The 19,489-nt window shown below is 37.9% G+C and overlaps 2 protein-coding genes across 5 annotated transcripts; one reads left to right on the top strand and one right to left on the bottom strand.

The window, feature by feature from the left end:
• Positions 1 to 7: 7 nt before the first annotated feature.
• On the bottom strand, positions 8 to 7,294 carry narfl (nuclear prelamin A recognition factor-like). Its single transcript, XM_079610848.1, has 11 exons — positions 7,092 to 7,294; positions 5,931 to 6,026; positions 5,648 to 5,791; positions 5,427 to 5,559; positions 4,238 to 4,372; positions 4,018 to 4,136; positions 3,055 to 3,184; positions 2,897 to 2,969; positions 2,681 to 2,818; positions 1,283 to 1,440; positions 8 to 707 (listed from the first exon to the last, which is right to left on the bottom strand). The coding sequence occupies exons 1-11, from the start codon at positions 7,155 to 7,157 to the stop codon at positions 466 to 468; spliced, it is 1,434 nt and encodes a 477-aa protein (XP_079466974.1). The 5' UTR covers positions 7,158 to 7,294; the 3' UTR covers positions 8 to 465.
• Positions 7,295 to 7,323: 29 nt separating this feature from the next.
• On the top strand, positions 7,324 to 19,295 carry LOC306997285 (hexosaminidase D). 4 transcript variants are annotated; one of them, XM_079610521.1, is made up of 15 exons: positions 7,324 to 7,560; positions 7,741 to 7,996; positions 8,408 to 8,497; positions 8,608 to 8,905; positions 8,998 to 9,107; positions 9,393 to 9,480; positions 9,691 to 9,855; positions 11,507 to 11,690; positions 12,191 to 12,262; positions 12,531 to 12,735; positions 17,217 to 17,299; positions 17,447 to 17,522; positions 17,725 to 17,820; positions 17,924 to 18,013; positions 18,419 to 19,295. In XM_079610521.1, the coding sequence occupies exons 3-15, from the start codon at positions 8,418 to 8,420 to the stop codon at positions 18,603 to 18,605; spliced, it is 1,734 nt and encodes a 577-aa protein (XP_079466647.1). In that variant the 5' UTR covers positions 7,324 to 7,560; positions 7,741 to 7,996; positions 8,408 to 8,417; the 3' UTR covers positions 18,606 to 19,295. The 4 variants fall into 4 exon arrangements, with proteins under 4 accessions (XP_079466647.1, XP_079466646.1, XP_079466645.1 ...); XM_079610520.1 differs by having other exon boundaries at positions 8,367 to 8,497; XM_079610519.1 differs by lacking the exon at positions 7,324 to 7,560 and having other exon boundaries at positions 7,672 to 7,996; positions 8,367 to 8,497.
• Positions 19,296 to 19,489: the final 194 nt, after the last annotated feature.

Genomic DNA, 19,489 nt, shown 5'->3' with positions numbered 1-19,489 from the left:
AAAATCACAAATGAACACAAAATTTATTGAGTAAAATATATGTAAAGTTTATTTCCTCAATAAATATAATTACATTCATGGAATGATTATATACATGGCAGGGTTATCATTTTTATTGTCATCATGAATCAAAAAGTACTGTTTTCAGTGCATACTACATTGTAACAATGAATACAGAAGCATTCAACACTTTCAAAATAACACACAAACTCATGGATAAAAGAGAGAAAATAAAACAAGGCAACATTCATGGACCAGTGTAAAATACATAAAGGCCGGTTTGATATGCAATCTGAACTCCACGTACTTCAGCAGATATCTAATAGACGCAATATTACTTCATCTGTCCATTCAAACGTAATGACATGTATAGCTGGTGTAGTGTCTAATGTATGGTACATATTGCCTTAACGCACACAGAAAACGCTAACAATGTAGTTGGTTGATCAGTGTCTGGGCAGCTCCTCACCACTTTATAGTGAGGCCACTGTTGTTTTTTTCTACGGCGTGGTACTGCGTGTGCAGTAACTGTCGGGCTTTCTCCTCTCCCACGCTCTCCACCCAGCGCTGATAGAGTTCAGCCACTCGCGAGTCCTCCTCTGGCACTGCGGTGCGTTCACCGTGGTAAAACTCCTCCACCTGCTGCAGCAACTCTTTGTTGGATTGATCTGAGGAAGGTTTGAGCTGACCGCCGCCGTTAAGACATCCTGTGGAGTTCAATTAAACGCCTTTGTGAATCAGACCTTATTTTAAAACGCTACTAAACATCACTGACTAACATTAAGGGCCCTATTTTAACGATCTAAGCGCACGGTCTAAAGCGCAAGTGCACTTAGGGCGTCCGAATCCGGGAAAAATGGCCAGCGCATGGTCCAAAAGGGTTGTTTCTATTCTCTTAATGAGAAATGGGTGTGTTTTGGGCGTAACGTGCAAAAAACCAACCAGTCTCATCTCACATTCCCTTTAAAAGCCAGTTGCGCTCGCGCCATGGTGGATTGCTATCTTACATGCGGGGATTTGCAAGTGGAAAGACCGTAACGGATCTACTCATGCGCGAGGTTAAAGCGCGCAATCAGAACATCAGACCAGCGCGCTCATTGGCGCACAAATGCATTTGCTATTTAAACAATGTGGCGCAGGACGTGAAAATGATAACTGCGTCAGGCTGAAACTAGCAAAGAACACTTGCGTCTCGCCTTGTGTATGATAGGGCCATAATAGGTTATGCAAGTTTAGAACAGATATTATTCCGGAGAACAGGACTAGTGGTGTAATTTCCTACCTGACGGACATGCCATCACTTCTACAAAGTGGTACGGTGACTTCCCTCGCTTCAGCTTCTGCACCAGGTTCTGAATGTTCCTGAAGCCGTAGACGCCAGCAAAACGCAGCAGGACTTGACCATCCTTCTCCAGAGTGACTTCCTGGAAGTCCTTGTTTCTGTTTGAACAAAAAGAGAGACAAATAAAATGTACCTTACCAAAAAGGTACTGAGGCACTTCCACGATACACAACTTTTGGAAGTTTTATTTGAAGAACAAACACTTGTTAAGAACAGTCTTTTTAAATAAATCAAACGTGACAAGTATATTATTCCTTAACAAAGCAGTACTGTGGTAGTACCATGGTAAAGGGATCAGGGTATCTTGTTAATACTAAGGAGCTTTGATGCATACCATGGAACTGAATGATTATCATATTATTATCATATTCATATACCAAGGTATTTACACTGTGCTCCAGTGCACTTCAAATAATACCACGTACCAATTTCCAGTTATAATATTGTTTTAAATAGTTGTTTTTTTATACAGAAATTAGTAAATTAGAAATGACGGGGTGATTTCTTTCTAGTAATTTCTAGTCAAAAGATAACTTTTAAAAGAACTAGGTGTAACTACTGGCTATAGAAAATTATATGATATTATCATGATCTGCGGCTATTATTGTTAATAATTTGGACTTTTCCAGACCTGAAAAATCACACTTTTAAAAATTCTCTCATATTTCTAGGTTTTCTTGGTCTGCGGAAACTCTGATGGAACCATGGTACATTTTTCTAACATTTATTAATTCCAAACTATCTCAACCTTAAGACGAATTTTCATTATTTAGGTAACATTTATTAAAATATCAATAAAGTGTATACGCTACCATTCAAAAGTTTGGGTGGGTACATTTTTTTAATGGTTTTGAAAGAAGTCTCTTCTGCTGTATTTGATTTTTTTTTTTTTTTAAACAGTAATTTTGGGAAATATTATTACGATTTGAAAGAACTGTTTTCTATTTGAATATATTTTAAAATGTAATGTATTCCGGTGATCAAAGCTGAATTTTCAGCATCATTACTCCAGTCTTCAGTGTCACATGATCCTTCAGAAATCATTCTAATATGATCATTTGATGCTCACGAAACATTTCTTAGCTATAAAGTATTAAGCTGCTAATACTTTTGTGGAGAGAGATTAAAAGAGATTTATGGTTTAAAAGGACAACATTTATTTTAATTTGAAATATTTTGTAACACTTTTGATCAAATTGAATGCATCCTTGATTAATAAAAGTATTCATTTCTTTAACAACAACAAAAAAAAAGACTGACCCCCAACCTTTTGAACGACAGTGTACCTATAACCCACTTCTGGGATCTTTGTAACAGTATTGCTGTGTTCAGACATACTTCACTGTCTTGTATGTGAGTTCATCAACTTCAACCCCAAACATCTGTTTTGCGGCATGTTTGTAGATGTGATGAAGGTATCCTCCAGATCCACTTCCTGCGTGGCGCAGCAGCTCCTCCCCACAGACGTTACTGAACCTAAAAACACACATTCATGTATGACACGATTCCTATTATGTATTAATACTATTGGTTTGGCAAACATGAAGAACTCACATTGTGTCTAAAGGGGCCAACTCCACATCTCTCAAGGACACATTCTCCTCCTCCAACATCTTCAGAACTTCTCCTGTGAACCAAGCGCATACTAGATGAGGGACTGAGCCTCGTTGTTGTGCACCTGTTCATCTTTTAAAATTGTTAGATCCACTCACCTGAAGTGATCACACAGTCCACCTCTCTGGTCTCATACTCGCTAAGGTAAAAGTCTGGTCTGGAAGCCTCTAGTTTCTTGTCATAGCAGGGCATCACGGTCACATGGTAGATCTTCTGTGGTGAAATACCCTGTCAAAGCAGATGATGGAGAATAAAACGCCTTTTCACCTTGATTTGTCATGTAAATTAAAATAGGTTATATATATATATATATATAGATGTGTGTGTGTGTGTATATGTGTGTGTGTGTGTGACCCTGGATCACAAAACCAGTCATTAGTCGCACAGGTTTATTTCTGGCAATAGCCAACAATACATTGTATGGGTAAAAATTATCGATTTTTCTTTTATGCCAAACATCATTAGGATATTAAGTAAAGATCATTTTCCATGAAGATATTTTGTAAATTTCCTACCTTAAATATATCAACAACAAAAAACAAGTGAATGCAGCAAAATCGGCAACAGAAATGGACAACTTTAAAGGCGATTTTCTCAATATTTCGATTTTTCAGATTTCAGATTTTCAAATAGTTGTATCTCGGCCAAATCCTAACAAACTATACATCAATGGAAAGCTTATTTATTCAGCTTTCATATGATGTATAAATCACAATTAAAGAAAATTGACCCATAAGATTGGTTTTGATGTCCAGGGTCACATATATGACTCACTGTTAACATAACTGAGTTTACTATTTATTTACTATGTTAATAACTTAATATCCAATGTAAATAAAGGTATGTGTTTAATAGTTGTATGTGTTCGGTTCCATAGATTAGCCTTTTCTGTGGTACGGACTCTTGTGAAAGCTGCAAAACAAAAGGCTTTACGTGTGCAGCATGGCAGAGACCAGTTTAAATAAGGAAAACATTTACGTACAATATAGTTCAGCTATAATGAAACAATACAGGTTTTTAATGTGGGACTTTGTATTTGGCACAAAGCATTATTTTAGTACCTCCTGAGAGGCAAAGTAGCCCTTGACTAGAGAACCCATGATCTGCTGGGGCGAGCGCGTTGTGCTGATGTACGGGAGGATGAATTCACCATGAGTCTTCTCAGCATAGCAAATCCACCCTGGATGAAGTACAGAGAATAAATCCATGTTGGACCCATAATAAAAAGCACACTACCATGAATATTTCAGAAAATAAAAACACAGATTGAGAAAAGACTACCTGGACAGGCAGACGCCAGCATTGGTAGGGCCTTCTTGTCCACTTCCTTCCGATTGAATCGCTCCAGAAACTCCTTCTGGCTTTCTAACAGGCTGAAGGAGCGACTGAAGCCGGTCTCAAACACATGATGGACACCTGAAAGATCAGCATGGCACTTCCATGATCTCAATACGCAGAGGAGCATGTGGAAACCCATTTAGCAATTTGTCACAATTCAGACTTTATTTTCACAATTTTTACTTTTCTTCTCACAATAGTAATTTATAAACTCCTAATTCTGAGTTTATTTTTCAGAATTTTGACTTTTATCTCCTAATTCTGACATTTTTCCCGAAATTCTGAGTTTACATCTCACAATTTTGACTTTATCTCTTAATTCTGAGTTTACATCTTGCAATTCTGACTTTATCTCTTAATTCTGAGTTTACATCTCACAATTTTGACTTTATCTCTTAATTCTGAGTTTACATCTTGCAATTCTGACTTTTTTTCTAGTAAATCTGAGTCAACATTGCATAATTTTGACTTTTCCTTGTAATTCTCAGTTTAAATATCATAATTTTGAATTTTTTCTTGTAATTCCGAGTTTACATCTTGTAATTTTGACTTTTTCTTGTAATTCTAAGTTTACATTTCATAATTCTGACATTTTTCTTATAATTCCGAGTTTACATCTTGTAATTTTGACTTTTTCTTGTAATTCTAAGTTTACATTTCATAATTCTGACATTTTTCTTATAATTCCGAGTTTACATCTCGTAATTTTGACTTTTTCTTGTAATTCTAAGTTTACATAATTCTGACATTTTTCTTGTAAATCTGAGTTTACATCTCGTAATTTTGACATTTTCTTGTAATTCTAAGTTTACATAATTCTGACATTTTCTTGTAAATCCGAGTTTACATCTTGTAATTTTGACATTTTCCATCCTAATTCTGAGTTTACATCTCGCAATTCTGCCTTAATCCTTCGAAATTCTAAACGTGCCATTCTTTTTTTTCCCTGCCACGGACTAAAAAATAAAAAAGGTATTTGTGAATTTTGTCTCGCCATTCTGAGTTTAAAATAAATTGTAAGAAAAAAAGTCGCTATTACCTTTTTTAAATGTATTTTCAATTTTGAGACGGAAATAAGCTTCTATAGGAGGATATCTTTGACTGATCAGATGAATAGCGGCCTCCAACTCACCCACATTTTTCAGGAATCTGGTAAGTCTGTGGGCCACCTCGCTGCTTTTGAGACCGTAGTGTGCAGCTAGAGAGGCTCTTGACTGAGGCGATACAGACACCACCACCACTTTCTGCTCGCCAATGCTAACCTGCTGCTCAGACACAAACGTGTTTTTAGGTGAACTATTCATTTGGAGCAAAAAGTTAAATGCAGTTTAATGAGTGTAAAGTACTGCACACTTTATTATGACGTAGCACACGGTACAGTTCCTCATGACTCTGTTGGGTGATAAGGACACTTTCCGCAGACGTAATGCAGCCACTGCAAGCGAGACAGTCGTTCAGCGTAATCTTGGCTTTCTCCAACTTTTCCTTTTGACCATCCTGGGAAATAAGAATATTCAACATATCTATCTAAGGCGACAAATCAAAAACATACTTTGCTTTTTGCTATCAAATGAAACAAGACACAACACCACAATACTGGCAATAAAACAATAAAAGTCACAACATTTGTACTCACCTGATGGACCTGAAAATAACTGCCATCATCTTCTATCTGGATTTTAGCCACAGATCTGCCCTGTTTCTTTTCCACTTTTACAGGCTTTACACATTCCTGATCAATTGGGCAAATTAACAGCAGTGAAATTATATTCTGGTATACATTACCGTTTAAATGTTTGGGGTCAATAAGAGTTTTAAGAAATTAATTTACTTTTTATCTGCATAAAATTGACCAAAGTGTCAGTAAAGATATTTATAATGTTACAAATGATTTCCGTTTCAAATAAATGCTTTTCTTTTCAACTTTCCAAAAGTATCATGGTTTACATAAAATATTAAGCAGCACAACTGTTTTCAACATTGATAATGACAACACGGGAATAAATTACATTTTCAAATATATTGAAATAGAAAACAGTTATTGTAAATTGTAATAATATTTTGATTAACTAAATGCTTTCAAAATGATTTAAAAAAATCTTCCTGACCCCAAACTTTTGGACACTTAGGTCATAGTTAAAAATGTATGACTGCTATTGCTTTAGATGACAAGTACATGATATATAAAAATATCAAACCAAGTGTTATCGGCAATATTTTTCATTAAATGGTGTAGCAGTACATTTCAGTGCATGACAAACTGTCAAAATACATTTTGAATAGAATATAACATCCAACAAACTTGTGTTTGTCATCTGTGTTGTTTTAAAGTTATGTTTGCACTGGTTTTCTTACAAATAAACCAATAAGTTAAATATTTTATCTAATGCAGTTACATTTAAGTGTGTCTGAAGTGTAAAAAAAACTCAGGACCACTGTACATTAATTTTACATACAGTAAGTTAGTTGGTAGTCTGGCAGATCATTAGGTTTTAGACAGTCACTTTCTGTATCTGACAGAGCAAATAATGTGGGCCCATCCTTAGGAGCTCGAACTAAGCAAATGTTCTTGATAATTAGCATTTACCGTATTTATAAGACTAAAAACAAGACCTGTCAGAAACATGTGTCACTTTTAGAAGCGGTATCGCTATCTGTAAACAATGTTAACGTTACATCAATTTATCTTTATCTGACCGTTTTTTTCCCCAACATATTCAGCTGATTAAACGTAAATGCGTTAAATTAACAGAAATGTGGCTGCTTTTAATGTTACGGACAGAAACAACAATTCAACCTGAGACGGAGTGATAAAATCATCCAAATCCGTGAGCTGAAGCACTCCGCTGAAATGCGACGCCATTGTTTTTTTACTTCTACCCGTGTGCCTGTGCTGTGATTGGTAGAGCTCTGTGAATGACTTCTAAACTCTCCAATCGTAGATCGCCTAATAGAGGCTCTTGCCCAATCAAAGCAAGATGATTGGGCAAGATGATCCTCAAGTAAGAGGATGAGGGCTGGTCTTAAAAGAAATCAGCCAACTGTATTATTGTCACATGTCACACTCTGGTCACACTGGTGTATTCATTCAACGTCGAAGTTTTTGCATTTTACATAATTTTATTTTATATAAGGAAAACATAAAAAAAAACTATATTTAGATAATGCTTTAGCTTGAGTATGCATGTAGCTTAGTAGGGCTCGGATGTTACGCTCTTGACATGTAATGTCAACTGGCAAATTTTTGTTTTTGTATTTGAACAACAGTAAGTCATGTATGTTGTAATGTAACATACTGTACATAATTTATGTTGAACTGTAGCAAATGGTATTATTCATATGCGCATGTATAAGACATATTGCGGTCGCCTATCTGAATAACAGACGTCGTAAAGTGTCGATGTGACGCGCACACTTACTTTCACTGTCCATGTATTTGCGTTCAGGTGTTCGCGCTTTGGTCAAGTGCATAAACAAGTTTCCCATGAATTACCTGTGAATTACATGCAAATAAGCTGCCGTGAGAACGTCACGTGGTGGTTAAACAGGTTGAACCAGGATTGAACTCGTCTATGTTAAGGTTTAAACAACCACACAAAATGCACTTGCAGCACAAGAAACTACTTACGGAAGTAAATGTATGTCTGCTTTCCTGCATCAAAAGGATTTATTTTCCCTAAAGAATTGATGATCTTTAACAAAGTAAGTAGACGTTTCGATATTTCTAGAGTAATTAGCGAGATTCATTCATTTATAAAGTCTATGTAAGGAAAACATTTCTCCTTTAAGTCAGAATTGTGAGAAAATAAATAAAATGCATGCTGTATTTTTTATATACTTTGATTATTGATGCATTTTCTTTTTTTAAAGCAGGCCATTTGCTCATTTGCATTTGCAAGTGTTTTATGATGATGATTATTATTATGATTATTACTATAAATACATATATTTAATAATAAATACGTATTTAGAAGATTATTTTTTTCTATTGATTTTATAAACACTAACAGGTCAAACATTTTAGCTTGCCATTATGTGTTGTCATTACCAATGCAAATGTTGTATTTTAAAGGTCACCTGAGTTTAAAGCTGGTTTATCTCATCCACCTGCAGAGACACTAACATGTACAATCAAAAGTTAATGAGGATAATCATCGGTGTGTTGGTGATTGTTGCCATGGGGAAATTTATCTTTAGCCCACGGTGAGGAATGTATTTCTCAAAATTAAAATTTTGGTTTACAATCTTTCAAACTTTCAGCACAATGTCCCAAACAAGCTTGTAATTGCAGTTTTTCTACCCTCTATTTATAGCGGAAAGACACACCAAATCACGCAAGGTAGTAATTTCTGGGCTGACAAGCGTGTCCCACAGCTGAATTTGGATGAAAATCAGAAAGATCCTGTCAAAAAAGAAGTGGTTCAGCCAGAGAAAGAACCAGTGGTTCAGCTAGAGAAAGAACTAGTGGTTCAGCCAGAGAAAGAAAACATGATCCAATCAAGCCAAGAGGAGTTTGAGCCAGACATTTCTGACAATACACCGACAGATCCACTAAAGATTGTACACTTAGATCTGAAAGGTGCACCACCCAAGGTCACATACCTCAAAGAGGTGAGAATCAGTGTGCAAACTGGATTGTGTTTCAAACGTGTATGTATATGAATAGTGTCCTTTTTAAAGTTTCCCTTCGTGCTCTTTAACAGATATTCCCTCTACTGTCATCTCTGGGTGCTAATGGGATATTGCTGGAATATGAGGATATGTTTCCCTATGAGGGGGAGCTCGCAATTCTCAAATCAAGCTTTGCGTACAGGTGGGTGACTGATGCTGAACTTGACTTAGTTTGACTCAAAAATTTAAATTCCATTATTTACTCACTCTCATGTCATTCCTCTATTTTTTTTTTGTGGAATGCAAAAGTAGGTATCCTGAAGAATAGTTACTGCATGCAGCACTTTTCCATAAAATCTTCGAGTGAACTGTTGTTATAATATATTTAGTGATCATAATCTCATGACTTTGTGCCTCTTTCTCTTAATTGCTTTATCTATTTATGCGTATTTTCCCCACTTGTTTGTCTTTATTGTTTACGGTGAAGTCCGGAAGATATAGAGGAAATTAAGTCCCTTGCCAAACAGCACAACCTTGAACTAATTCCTCTTGTGCAGGTGTTCGGACACATGGAGGCAAGTACAGAAGAAGCTAACTATCATATATGTATCTCAAACATGTGCTCACTACATATACTTCAGTAAAGCGCTAAAGGCACCTTTACATGGTTGTGTTTAGAGGCAAAACTCATTCAAATGCTGTAGATGCATTGTGATTTTACTTGAATTAATTAGCGTGCCTTAACACTGCTTACACTTAACCAGTCTTTCTTGTTCACATTTCAGTTTGTGTTAAAACACGAGAAGTATTTCAGATTGAGAGAAGTGAAAACGTTTCCCAATAGCCTAAACCCTCTGGCCCCAGAAAGCATGGGACTTGTTCAGGACATGTTAACTCAAGTTATGAAGAAGCATCGGGAATCACGGTGGTTCCACATTGGAGCTGACGAGGTCGGTGGATCTTTATTCTTTACGGATCAGTTAAAAATGGTCGTTTTATGAAAGAAAGAAAAACAACAGAAAGGCATGATGAGATTGTTTTCATTTTTGAGTGAATGATTTATATCCACTGAATATTTTGTTACTCCCTAAAACTTTGTTACTGTTGCGTTACTTTTTCTCATCTGGGCTGGGCTTGCTTGTTTGTTTTTCAATATCAAAAAAAGTTTGGAACTATACGGTTATCCGCACCACTCGTCCCGTTTAGTCCGTATAGTCATCCCTGATTGGTCTTAACCCCAGTGACGGGTAGGTTTAGGGGCGGGGTTAGGGGTAGGCCATTGTATGATTGGTCTTAACCCCAGTGACGGGTAGGTTTAGGGGCGGGGTTAGGGGTAGGCCATCGTATGATTGGTCTTAACCCCAGTGACGGGTAGGTTTAGGGGCGGGGTTAGGGGTAGGCCATCGTATGATTGGTCTTAAACCCCGTGACGGGTAGGTTTAGGGGCGGGGTTAGGGGTAGGCCATCGTATGATTGGTCTTAACCCCAGTGACTGGTAGGTTTAGGGGCGGGGTTAGGGGTAGGCCATCGTATGATTGGTCTTAACCCCAGTGACTGGTAGGTTTAGGGGCGGGGTTAGGGGTAGGCCATCGTATGATTGGTCTTAACCCCAGTGACGGGTAGGTTTAGGGGCGGGGTTAGGGGTAGGCCATCGTATGATTGGTCTTAACCCCAGTGACGGGTAGGTTAAGGGGCGGGGTTAGGGGTAGGCCATCGTATGATTGGTCTTAACCCCAGTGACGGGTAGGTTAAGGGGCGGGGTTAGGGGTAGGCCATCGTATGATTGGTCTTAAACCCCGTGACGGGTAGGTTTAGGGGCGGGGTTAGGGGTAGGCCATCGTATGATTGGTCTTAACCCCAGTGACGGGTAGGTTTAGGGGCGGGGTTAGGGTTAGGCCATTGTATGATTGGTCTTAACCCCAGTGACGGGTAGGTTTAGGGGCGGGTTAGGGGTAGGCCATTGTATGATTGGTCTTAACCCCAGTGACGGGTAGGTTTAGGGGCGGGGTTAGGGGTAGGCCATCGTATGATTGGTCTTAAACCCCGTGACGGGTAGGTTTAGGGGCGGGGTTAGGGGTAGGCCATCGTATGATTGGTCTTAACCCCGTGACGGGTAGGTTTAGGGGCGGGGTTAGGGTTAGGCCGGATAACCGTATAGTACCAAAAGTTATATTCTTTTCTTTCACATCAAAAGTTAAACGAATAATAACTGTACGAATAAGCCACATCTGTACAGTAGAGGGTGCAGCTCAAACAAACCTTTCTGGCATTCTGGACTGCGTTTTCCGTACAATGATGTAACTCGCTGCTTAGCATAACTACCATAGTGCGATGCATTGTTGAAGAAATCAACTTGCTAGTCACGACTGTTTCCCGAAAACAGTATTTTTTCGCAAATTGGTTAATAAAGTGAGATTAAATACATAAAGTATATTTGTGTAATTGAGCATATTTTAAAAAGTATCTCAGATATTTTCTTGTAAATTTAAAAGTAATGCATTGCTTTACTATTTACATGAAAAAAGTAATCTGATTACATAACTAATGTTACTTGTAATGCGTAACCCCCAGCGCTATCCACTTTTGATATAATACATTTAGGTGCGTGGCCTGGGCGAAAGCGAAGATTCGAAGCGCTGGTTGGAGGCCAACAATGGAGACATGGGAAGGCTGTTCCTCAATCATGTGACCGCAGTGGGGAAATTTATGAGCAAACTGAAGCGAGGAATCAAGCTGATCTTGTGGGATGACATGTTTAGGAAGCTCAGTCCCATATCTATCCAAGGTTTAATGCAAGCCTTTAAATTCATTGTTTCTTTAAATTGCAGGTGTCAATTTTGATAATTTCAATTTAACCAAATTATCATTGAGAGCTCAAAAGCCCCAGCTTCAATAGCATTAGTTTTATTTCTAACCAAACTCTACTGGAATGACCAAAATATCCAAACCCACATTGCACACACTGTGGGCTGCTCTTACAGTTAAAGAAGACATCAGTTTCACATTGTTAATTTACTGTAATGTATTTGCATATAATGAAATTAAAAAAATATATATAATCTAATAACAGTGACACCTATTGGTGTGGATGAAGCATCATGCTACATTTTTGTCACCTTATGAAATGATTTATTCCGTAACTGAAAGTATGAAAAAGGGGCATAAAGTGGTGGGACAATGACTTTTTCAATTGAAAGTTACTTTGTGCACCTTTAAGCTTTCAAAAATACAACAATGTCAATAGCACCGAAAAGCAAGTGTAATATTTTTGTTTCTGATTTTTAGAATCAGGTCTGCAAGATTATGCATCGCCAATGATATGGGAGTACAGCCAAAACATGAACGTGAAGGAGATCGGTGAGGCCATCTTCTGTTTCTTATAAATTACAAAGTCAACATGAAAATATTGCCCCAATTTATTCACATTAAAACATATTCCTTATTGTGAATGATGATTCATCTATACATATTATTCAGAAGAAACAAATTCTCTTTGTAGTCTTTTATAAAAACGTAAAAAATTCACCTATGTAACGATTCACCTTCTTTATGAAACGATGAATAATCTTTCCCACTCCACACTTTTGAGATTTTTTCTCAAACAATATTTGCTTATTGTTTGTAGGTAACTATATCTCTAAATATGAGGAGGCTGGATTTAAGTGCGTATGGTTTGCTAGTGCTTTTAAAGGAGCCTCTGGAATTGACCAGACATGGACTCCAATCGATCATCATTTAAAAAACCACCTACAGTGGCAGAAAGTCATTACATCCATGCCGCAGTACAAGTCTGTGAGATTCCAAGGCATTGTGCTGACTGGCTGGCAGAGGTAAGCTTGCAGTTTTACTCGATTGTTCCTTCAAATATTTTGTGCCATTAAACGTGCAATAATGCAAACTGTAAAAGGTTTAAAAGTAAATCAGTGGTTCCCAAACTTTTTACAGTGGCATATTCCCTGAGGTATTTAACATTATTCTGCGTGCCCCTTCTTATCCATTTTTCCACTTCCACCTTTAAGGGACCACATTTGTCCCCTGAAATTGATGTTACAGTGCATTTTTTTTACCTTTATAAAAGAAATAATGTTTTAAACAAAAAATCTTCAATTGAGATATATGCTAGGTGGCGCCAAGTTACTGTCTTAATGAGTGAGTCATCAGGTCAATCATTCATTCATTCATTCAGCAACAGCAAGTGGCTGTATTTATGAATGGGTCATTGAATCATTGTCTCTCACGATTCATTCAAAGCCACAGATTCGTTCAAGAAGCACCGATGTGTGCTGTTAGGTAAGAGTGCTGTTCCTTGAGAGGAGGAAACGAGACATTGGGTGTTTCTCGGTTCTTATTTGTGCATCCTCGTTTCCTTTCCTCGCTTCCAGAAAATTAAAAATGAGGACGGAGGAATCGAATGAAAGCTTTTTTTATACATTGGAATACTTGATCACTCGAGCGTCACTTCATAGCGTCATCGGCAGCGCTCAAAGGATCTGCCCTTATGTTGTAGTAGTTTGTTTATTTAAGAAATTCATAATAAATAATAATAATAATAAAGCAAGATGCCCTGTTGAAATATGTGAGATCTAATCTAATGTGGTTTATACTGTAGAAACTGTAAAGGTAAAGTATAAATTAAAATTATTGTGACCGATGTGAAAGGGGGAGGAGAATTTATACGTGCGTCACGTTTAGTCAATAAATCTCTTTCTCAAAGGATACACCTGTGTATCCTCAGTCATAACTCAGGAAGCCTCCTCGTTCCTCGCGGTGCAATTAGAGAATTGAGAAGTCCTTCAAAATGGCTGAGCTGGCAGACTCCAGAAGTTTTTCACAGGACGGTGAAGCAACTTTTTAAGGGATTGAAGGCGTTGAGACCTACATTGATGATCTTTTGATCTGAGGAGAAACAAAAGCGCAGCATGATTACAGACTGAGGCAAGTGTTCGAGAGAGCAAGGGTCAAGAAGTTTAATCTGAATAAAGAGAAATGCAAGATAGGCTTAGAGGAAATCAAATATCTCGGTCACATCTTCGCAAAGGATGGTTTGAAACCTGATCAGACCAAAATAGAGGCTGTCAGAAAAATGCCCACTCCTGAATGCAAAAAGGATGTGGAGAGATTTCTAGGCATGGTCACTTACCTCGCAAAGTTCATTCCAAACATGTCACAACACACTGAGCCAAGCGCGTGTACTTACCAGAGATGATGTTGCCTGCCAGTGGGAGGGGGAACATCAGTACGCATTCAACAAATTGAAAACAGCCCTAGCTCAGATATTATTATGATGTACCAGTAACACTTTCTGTCGATGCATCTAAAAGTGGACTGGATACTGTTCTACTACAAGACAAGCCAGTGGCTTATGCATCGCGTGCATTGACTGAAACAGAACAGCGTTACGCACAAATAGAGAAGGAGATGTTGGCGATTGTGTTTGGAGCTGAGCGTTTTTATCGGTATGTTTATGGAAGAGACGTAGAAGTACAATCCAACCACAAACCGCTTGTAGCAATAATGAAAAAGCCGTTGAGCAGTGCTCCAGCTAGAATACAGAGACTGTTAATTAGATTACAAAAATATCAAGTGAACGTACAGAACAAGCCAGGTAAGGAGATGTACGTATATTCTGATGCATTATCCTGAGCGTACTTACCAGAGACCAGCTCTCCTGATAAAGAGAAGCTCAGGTGCATATGGAAATGTCAAACTTGCCAGTGTCAAATGAGAAACTAGATGAATTCAAAAAGGATGTGATTCTGATAAAACTCACAGAGACAGTGCTAAATGGATGGCCTGAAATGAAGAGCAAAGCAGCAAAAGAAATACAAGGATATTGGAATTTCAGAGAGGAAATCTCAGTTGTGGATGGAGTTCAAAGGAGAACGGCTCATAGTTCCAGCAGAAATGAGAGCAGAAATGATAAAGCGAATTCATGAAAGTCACCTAGGCAAAGAAAGTTGCAGACGGAGAGGTGTGCTCTTTTGGCCTGGAATGTCACAAAGCATAACAGAGATGGTAAATGTTTGCAGCACACACCAAAAACGCCAAACCAAACAGCCATTTACATCCACACAGTATTCCCGAAAGACCCTGCCAGAAAGTAGGTGTTGACTTGTTTACCTTTGACCAACAGGAGTATCTACTCCTATTCATTGAAGTTGAGTGGCTGAGATCAGATACAAGAAGTACAACAGTCATTACCCATCTAAAGTCACAATTCGCCAGTATTTTATATTTATAACAGTAATTTCAGACAATGGGCCACAGTTTAGCTCTCGCGAATTTCAAGCTTTTGCAAAAGAGTGGGAATTCATGCACAAAACCTCAAGCCCCCATCACACACAGTCAAATGGAATGGCAGAAAGAGGAGCGCAGACTGCTAAACATATGCTTAAGAAGGCTAAGGCTGATGGGAAAGATCCTTGCCTTTCTCTGCTGAACCTGAGAAGCACACCCATGGAGGATATTGGAGCATCTCCAGCCCCACTGTTGATGTAATGATGTAATCAAGTTTTCCGATTACATCAGAGTTGTTGAAGCCTTGCATGGTAACTAACCCAGTACAGCAGTTGTCAACAGCAGACAAAAAAGCAGAATGAATATTTCAACCAAAGTTCCAGACCTTTTCAGAAACTTCAGGTTGGCGACAATGTAAGAAGATGGCACATGAAATGAAATCCAGCTGAAGTTACTGGACTTTCTGAGCAGCCATGATCTTATGCCGTTCAGAGGGGAAGGTGTACAGAAGGAACAGAAAATTTTTAATGAAATCTAAAGAACAAAGTGACACACCAAGGAAGGACGCGGACAATTCAAATGTGACTTAACAAAATGGGTGTGACAACAAACATGAAATGGACACTCAAACATGGAAAAGAGATGTCAGTCCCACCTAGCTCTCAAGTCTACCTGTGAAAACTGCAAGTGGACGAGTACAGTAGTCTCAAAACCAAGAAGGCTTTTTGAGGAGCAGTTCTTTGATTTTTCCTTAAGTTTAAACAATGTCACAGTTCAAAGGACAGTGTTATGTTAAATAAAAGCTTGACAGATTTGTACACATGACCAATTTGAACACCAACCAAAACTGCCGTTCGTCAAGTTATGAGGCAGGTAGATATAATCTTGCAAAGGCAAAAGTCTGCACTTGATCAGACTTTTGGTGCCATTTGGCATTTTGGGTGCTTAGGCTATATTGCATGAGTGAGTGAGTGAGTGAGTGACTCGTGCACTTTACTCTATGCATGACAGATCACCGCTCTTGAGGCAGGGGGCTGTTTATATTGCTTATGAGTGTTTAGTGTGCAACTGAAGTGCTTTGTCCTCTGCATACATATATCGCAGATCTTTTGTGCTTTGTACAAGGCAGACCACTGCTCTGGGGCAGGGAGCTGCTTATGTCGTGCGAATGGGTTTGTGACTGGAGCTTTTCTATGCTCTGTACACGACACCCCTGAATAGCGTACCTCAACGGCCAGCTGTAGATGGCTTCTTGTAGTTGAAGGAGAAAGACTTAAGTATGGGGGAGCCCGGCTCTATTTCGCACGCTGGATCGTCATTGGTGGGTGAATTCTTGCCAGTGAGATTTCATACGACTTCAGTAGATTTAAGGAAGGAGTGGATAACCCCATAGACTAGAGCAAGCTCTGACGTAATGCCGACTGAACCGAACTCGAAAGGGAACTGCTGTTGCTTTCGTTGGAACTATTATTTTGTTTCAAAATAGAGCAAACAATACTGAGAATACTGTTAAAATGTACATAACTTAATATTACCCTATTGTTTGTTGAACTGTTGTAAAAAGTAAAAAAAAAAATCATTTTTTCAATCGTGTGGATATTTGAAGAAAAAAATGCATTCTTGCTCATATAATAGCTATATTATCAACATTAAAAACAATAAGAACTCACAAAATAGATATTAAACAGTATGCACAGTCTGTCTATATGTGTTATTCGTGCTAGTAAGTCCTAAATCCTCACTTTTAAAGGTCCATTGTCAAGAACGGAAGTTATGAAAATAACTAGCAGCAGACTGCACGCAACCTTTCATATGCACGCTGCTTGTGTGAATGCAGTTTTGATTGGATCTCTTACGTATTTGACCTTTTACGGCATTTAAATACATAATCAATTTTAATGTAATTTTAAGGTGATGTCGAATTAAATGAACGGCAAAACGCAGCATTTCGTTTACGTACCGTACCCCCTCAATTCACATACCTCAGTTCGGGAACCACTAATAAATTAATAAGCATTGTTATCAACAACAATAGACTATTACTATGGTTAAGGAAAAACAATGTGTGTTTAAGGTATGAGCATCACACTGTGCTGTGTGAGCTTCTCCCAGTGGCCATCCCTTCTCTGGCTGTCTGTCTTCAGACACTAAAATATGGTGAGTATTTACGAAACATGGTATGGATATATGGTGTATGGATTATGCTGACCAACAAATTGTATTTCAGGAATGGTTAATTATGGGAATAAAATCATATGTGATGTATTGCAAAGGTATCATGCTGCCATGTGTTTTGTGCGTTAGGTTCATTTGATGACAAGGCACAGGGTGAAGTACAACGCATTCTTGGCTGTGAAATTGAGCTGACCAAAAATGAGTTGTATGAAATTGCACACACACACACACACACACACACACACACACACACACACACACACACAATATACATTTTAAAATGCATTCAAATAGAAAACTGCTATTTAAAATGTTAATGTTATTTAGCAATTTTGAACGGTAGATGATAAATACATTTAAAATGGAATGAATTGTTTGTAACAGATCTTTTCTTGAATAATCTGCAGTAAGGGTGTATCCTTTCCTGGCTCGGATGTTTACGAAATGGTGAAGAAGATCAACGAAAACCTTGAGAGTTCAGTCAAAAAGATCATGCAAAACTAGTGAGTGATCAGAAAAATATGAGCTCAAATGACATTCACTCAGCGCATAAGCCAGTATTAATTCTCTTTCACTTGGTTGTTTTGTTGATCTTGTGCTGTGCAGCCATTTCAGGGGATCATTTAGTTCTTATCATCGCAAACACAACTTTGCAAACCCTCGAAATCTTGGATTTTTCGTAGATGACGTGAAAAAGTAAGATTTTTTTTTTTGTTGCATTTAACAATTTATTTACTTATATACTTTTTTATATTTTTCATAAAACATTTCAGATTTTATATAGATACAGGTTTCCCGCAGTCATAGTGAGCCAGTTGTTGTTTTGAGACGGTTCTTTTCACTGAAGTTTTCAGAAACGGTTCACAAATGATGGTCATAAATGCATTAGTCTGTATCAATTTGTCCAGTAACTACGACTGACTGGGGAGGTCATGCAACACTCATGTCAAAATGTATGTTTGCTGTTGGGTGTATGAGATCATTATAAACTAGAAATTCTGGGTCAACGAGTTGATCTAGTAAAGCTTGTTTATGCTGTGGGGTGTGTAAAGTGAAACGTATTAACACTGACCTAAATTTTGTGCTTTTCTTCCTTGTCAGATTGATGAATGAATGGGATACCTTTTTAAGAACTTTCCAGCAAAGCATGGATGCTATCTTCTACCCAGACACATTAGAAGAGTGGTTGGAAGAGAACGTCAACGAACACATAGAAAGACTTAATGAAATGGTGATTGACGTTGAACGAATCATTAAACTCAATGGACAGCCAAAGGATGTTGCCTAGGTGAAGCGGACCAACGGAGTATATTCCAAAATGTGACTTTCAAATCTGTTGCACTCTCAGTAACACTGAGTAATCCTAAAGGCTTCACTGGTAGTGGTAATAACATTAAAAGTAGGCTAGTACTCTAAAAAAGTACTGTAATTACACTATGAAGAAGTGGACATTGTGCATTGATGCAGAGTTTGTGTGTGTGTGTGTGTGTGTGTGTGTGTGTGTGTGTGTGTGTGTGTGTGTGTGTGTGTGTGTGTGTGTGTGTGTGTGTGTGTGTGTGTGTGTGTGTGTGTGTGTGTGTGTGTGTGTGTGTGTGTGTGCGTGTGTACTTAGGAGTTCATGTAAATACTTTGCCTTTCCAGATAAATTGGTACAGCTTTTATTATTATTAAATATCTAGGGATCAATTGGTATTGTAGTTTGTACATTTGTGTAGGTTGGGGAGCCCAAATATTGTGCAATTGTGTTAAAATGGTAAGTGTGCAATCTTTTAGAAATGTTATCATTGAGATCGAGCCTTAATAAATATTCTGTGTCGTTAGTGTTTCACAACTATTACAGACGCGTTTGCTGGTCCTGCAACTTATTTATTGCATTATAATACTAAAACATGATTTGCATCAACATGATTTGCTTGAAATTGTTTAATTTCTGTGTTTTGATGGGTTTACAATGTAGAATAAAAAATGGTTTAATGTATTTTGTACTTATATTGTTTTCATTGCTTATTAATGCAAAATCTCAACAACATTTAAGATTGAATAGTTTCTGCTTCTGTCTGAATTCTGTCTGTCTGAGAGTGGTGAATGATAGTCATGCATTGTTTGTTGCTTTCATTGTTATTTATCTCTTTGATCGTTCAAGTATGAAGGAAACTATTTCACTTCTATTTT

The sequence above is a fragment of the Phoxinus phoxinus genome (assembly GCF_949152265.1).
Source record: "Phoxinus phoxinus genome assembly, chromosome: 1".
Taxonomy (NCBI): Eukaryota; Metazoa; Chordata; class Actinopteri; order Cypriniformes; family Leuciscidae; genus Phoxinus; species Phoxinus phoxinus.
Note: the sequence above shows the minus strand (reverse complement) of the source record. Positions and strands in the feature narration are given on the sequence as shown.

Bases quoted from the DNA above. Each gene is read 5' to 3' on its own strand.
- narfl (XM_079610848.1), bottom strand. From the start codon at position 7,157: ATGGCGTCGCATTTCAGCGGAGTGCTTCAGCTCACGGATTTGGATGAT. The intron at 5,792-5,930 runs GTGAGTACAAAT...CTTATTTCCCAG, and splicing joins GTTATTTTCAGGTCCATCAG to GATGGTCAAAAGGAAAAGTT. The intron at 3,185-4,017 runs GTACTAAAATAA...CTGCTTTGACAG, and splicing joins GCTACTTTGCCTCTCAGGAG to GGTATTTCACCACAGAAGAT.
- LOC306997285 (XM_079610521.1), top strand. From the start codon at position 8,418: ATGTACAATCAAAAGTTAATGAGGATAATCATCGGTGTGTTGGTGATT. The intron at 17,300-17,446 runs GTGAGTATTTAC...TTTGTGCGTTAG, and splicing joins TCTTCAGACACTAAAATATG to GTTCATTTGATGACAAGGCA. The intron at 18,014-18,418 runs GTAAGATTTTTT...CTTCCTTGTCAG, and splicing joins TTCGTAGATGACGTGAAAAA to ATTGATGAATGAATGGGATA.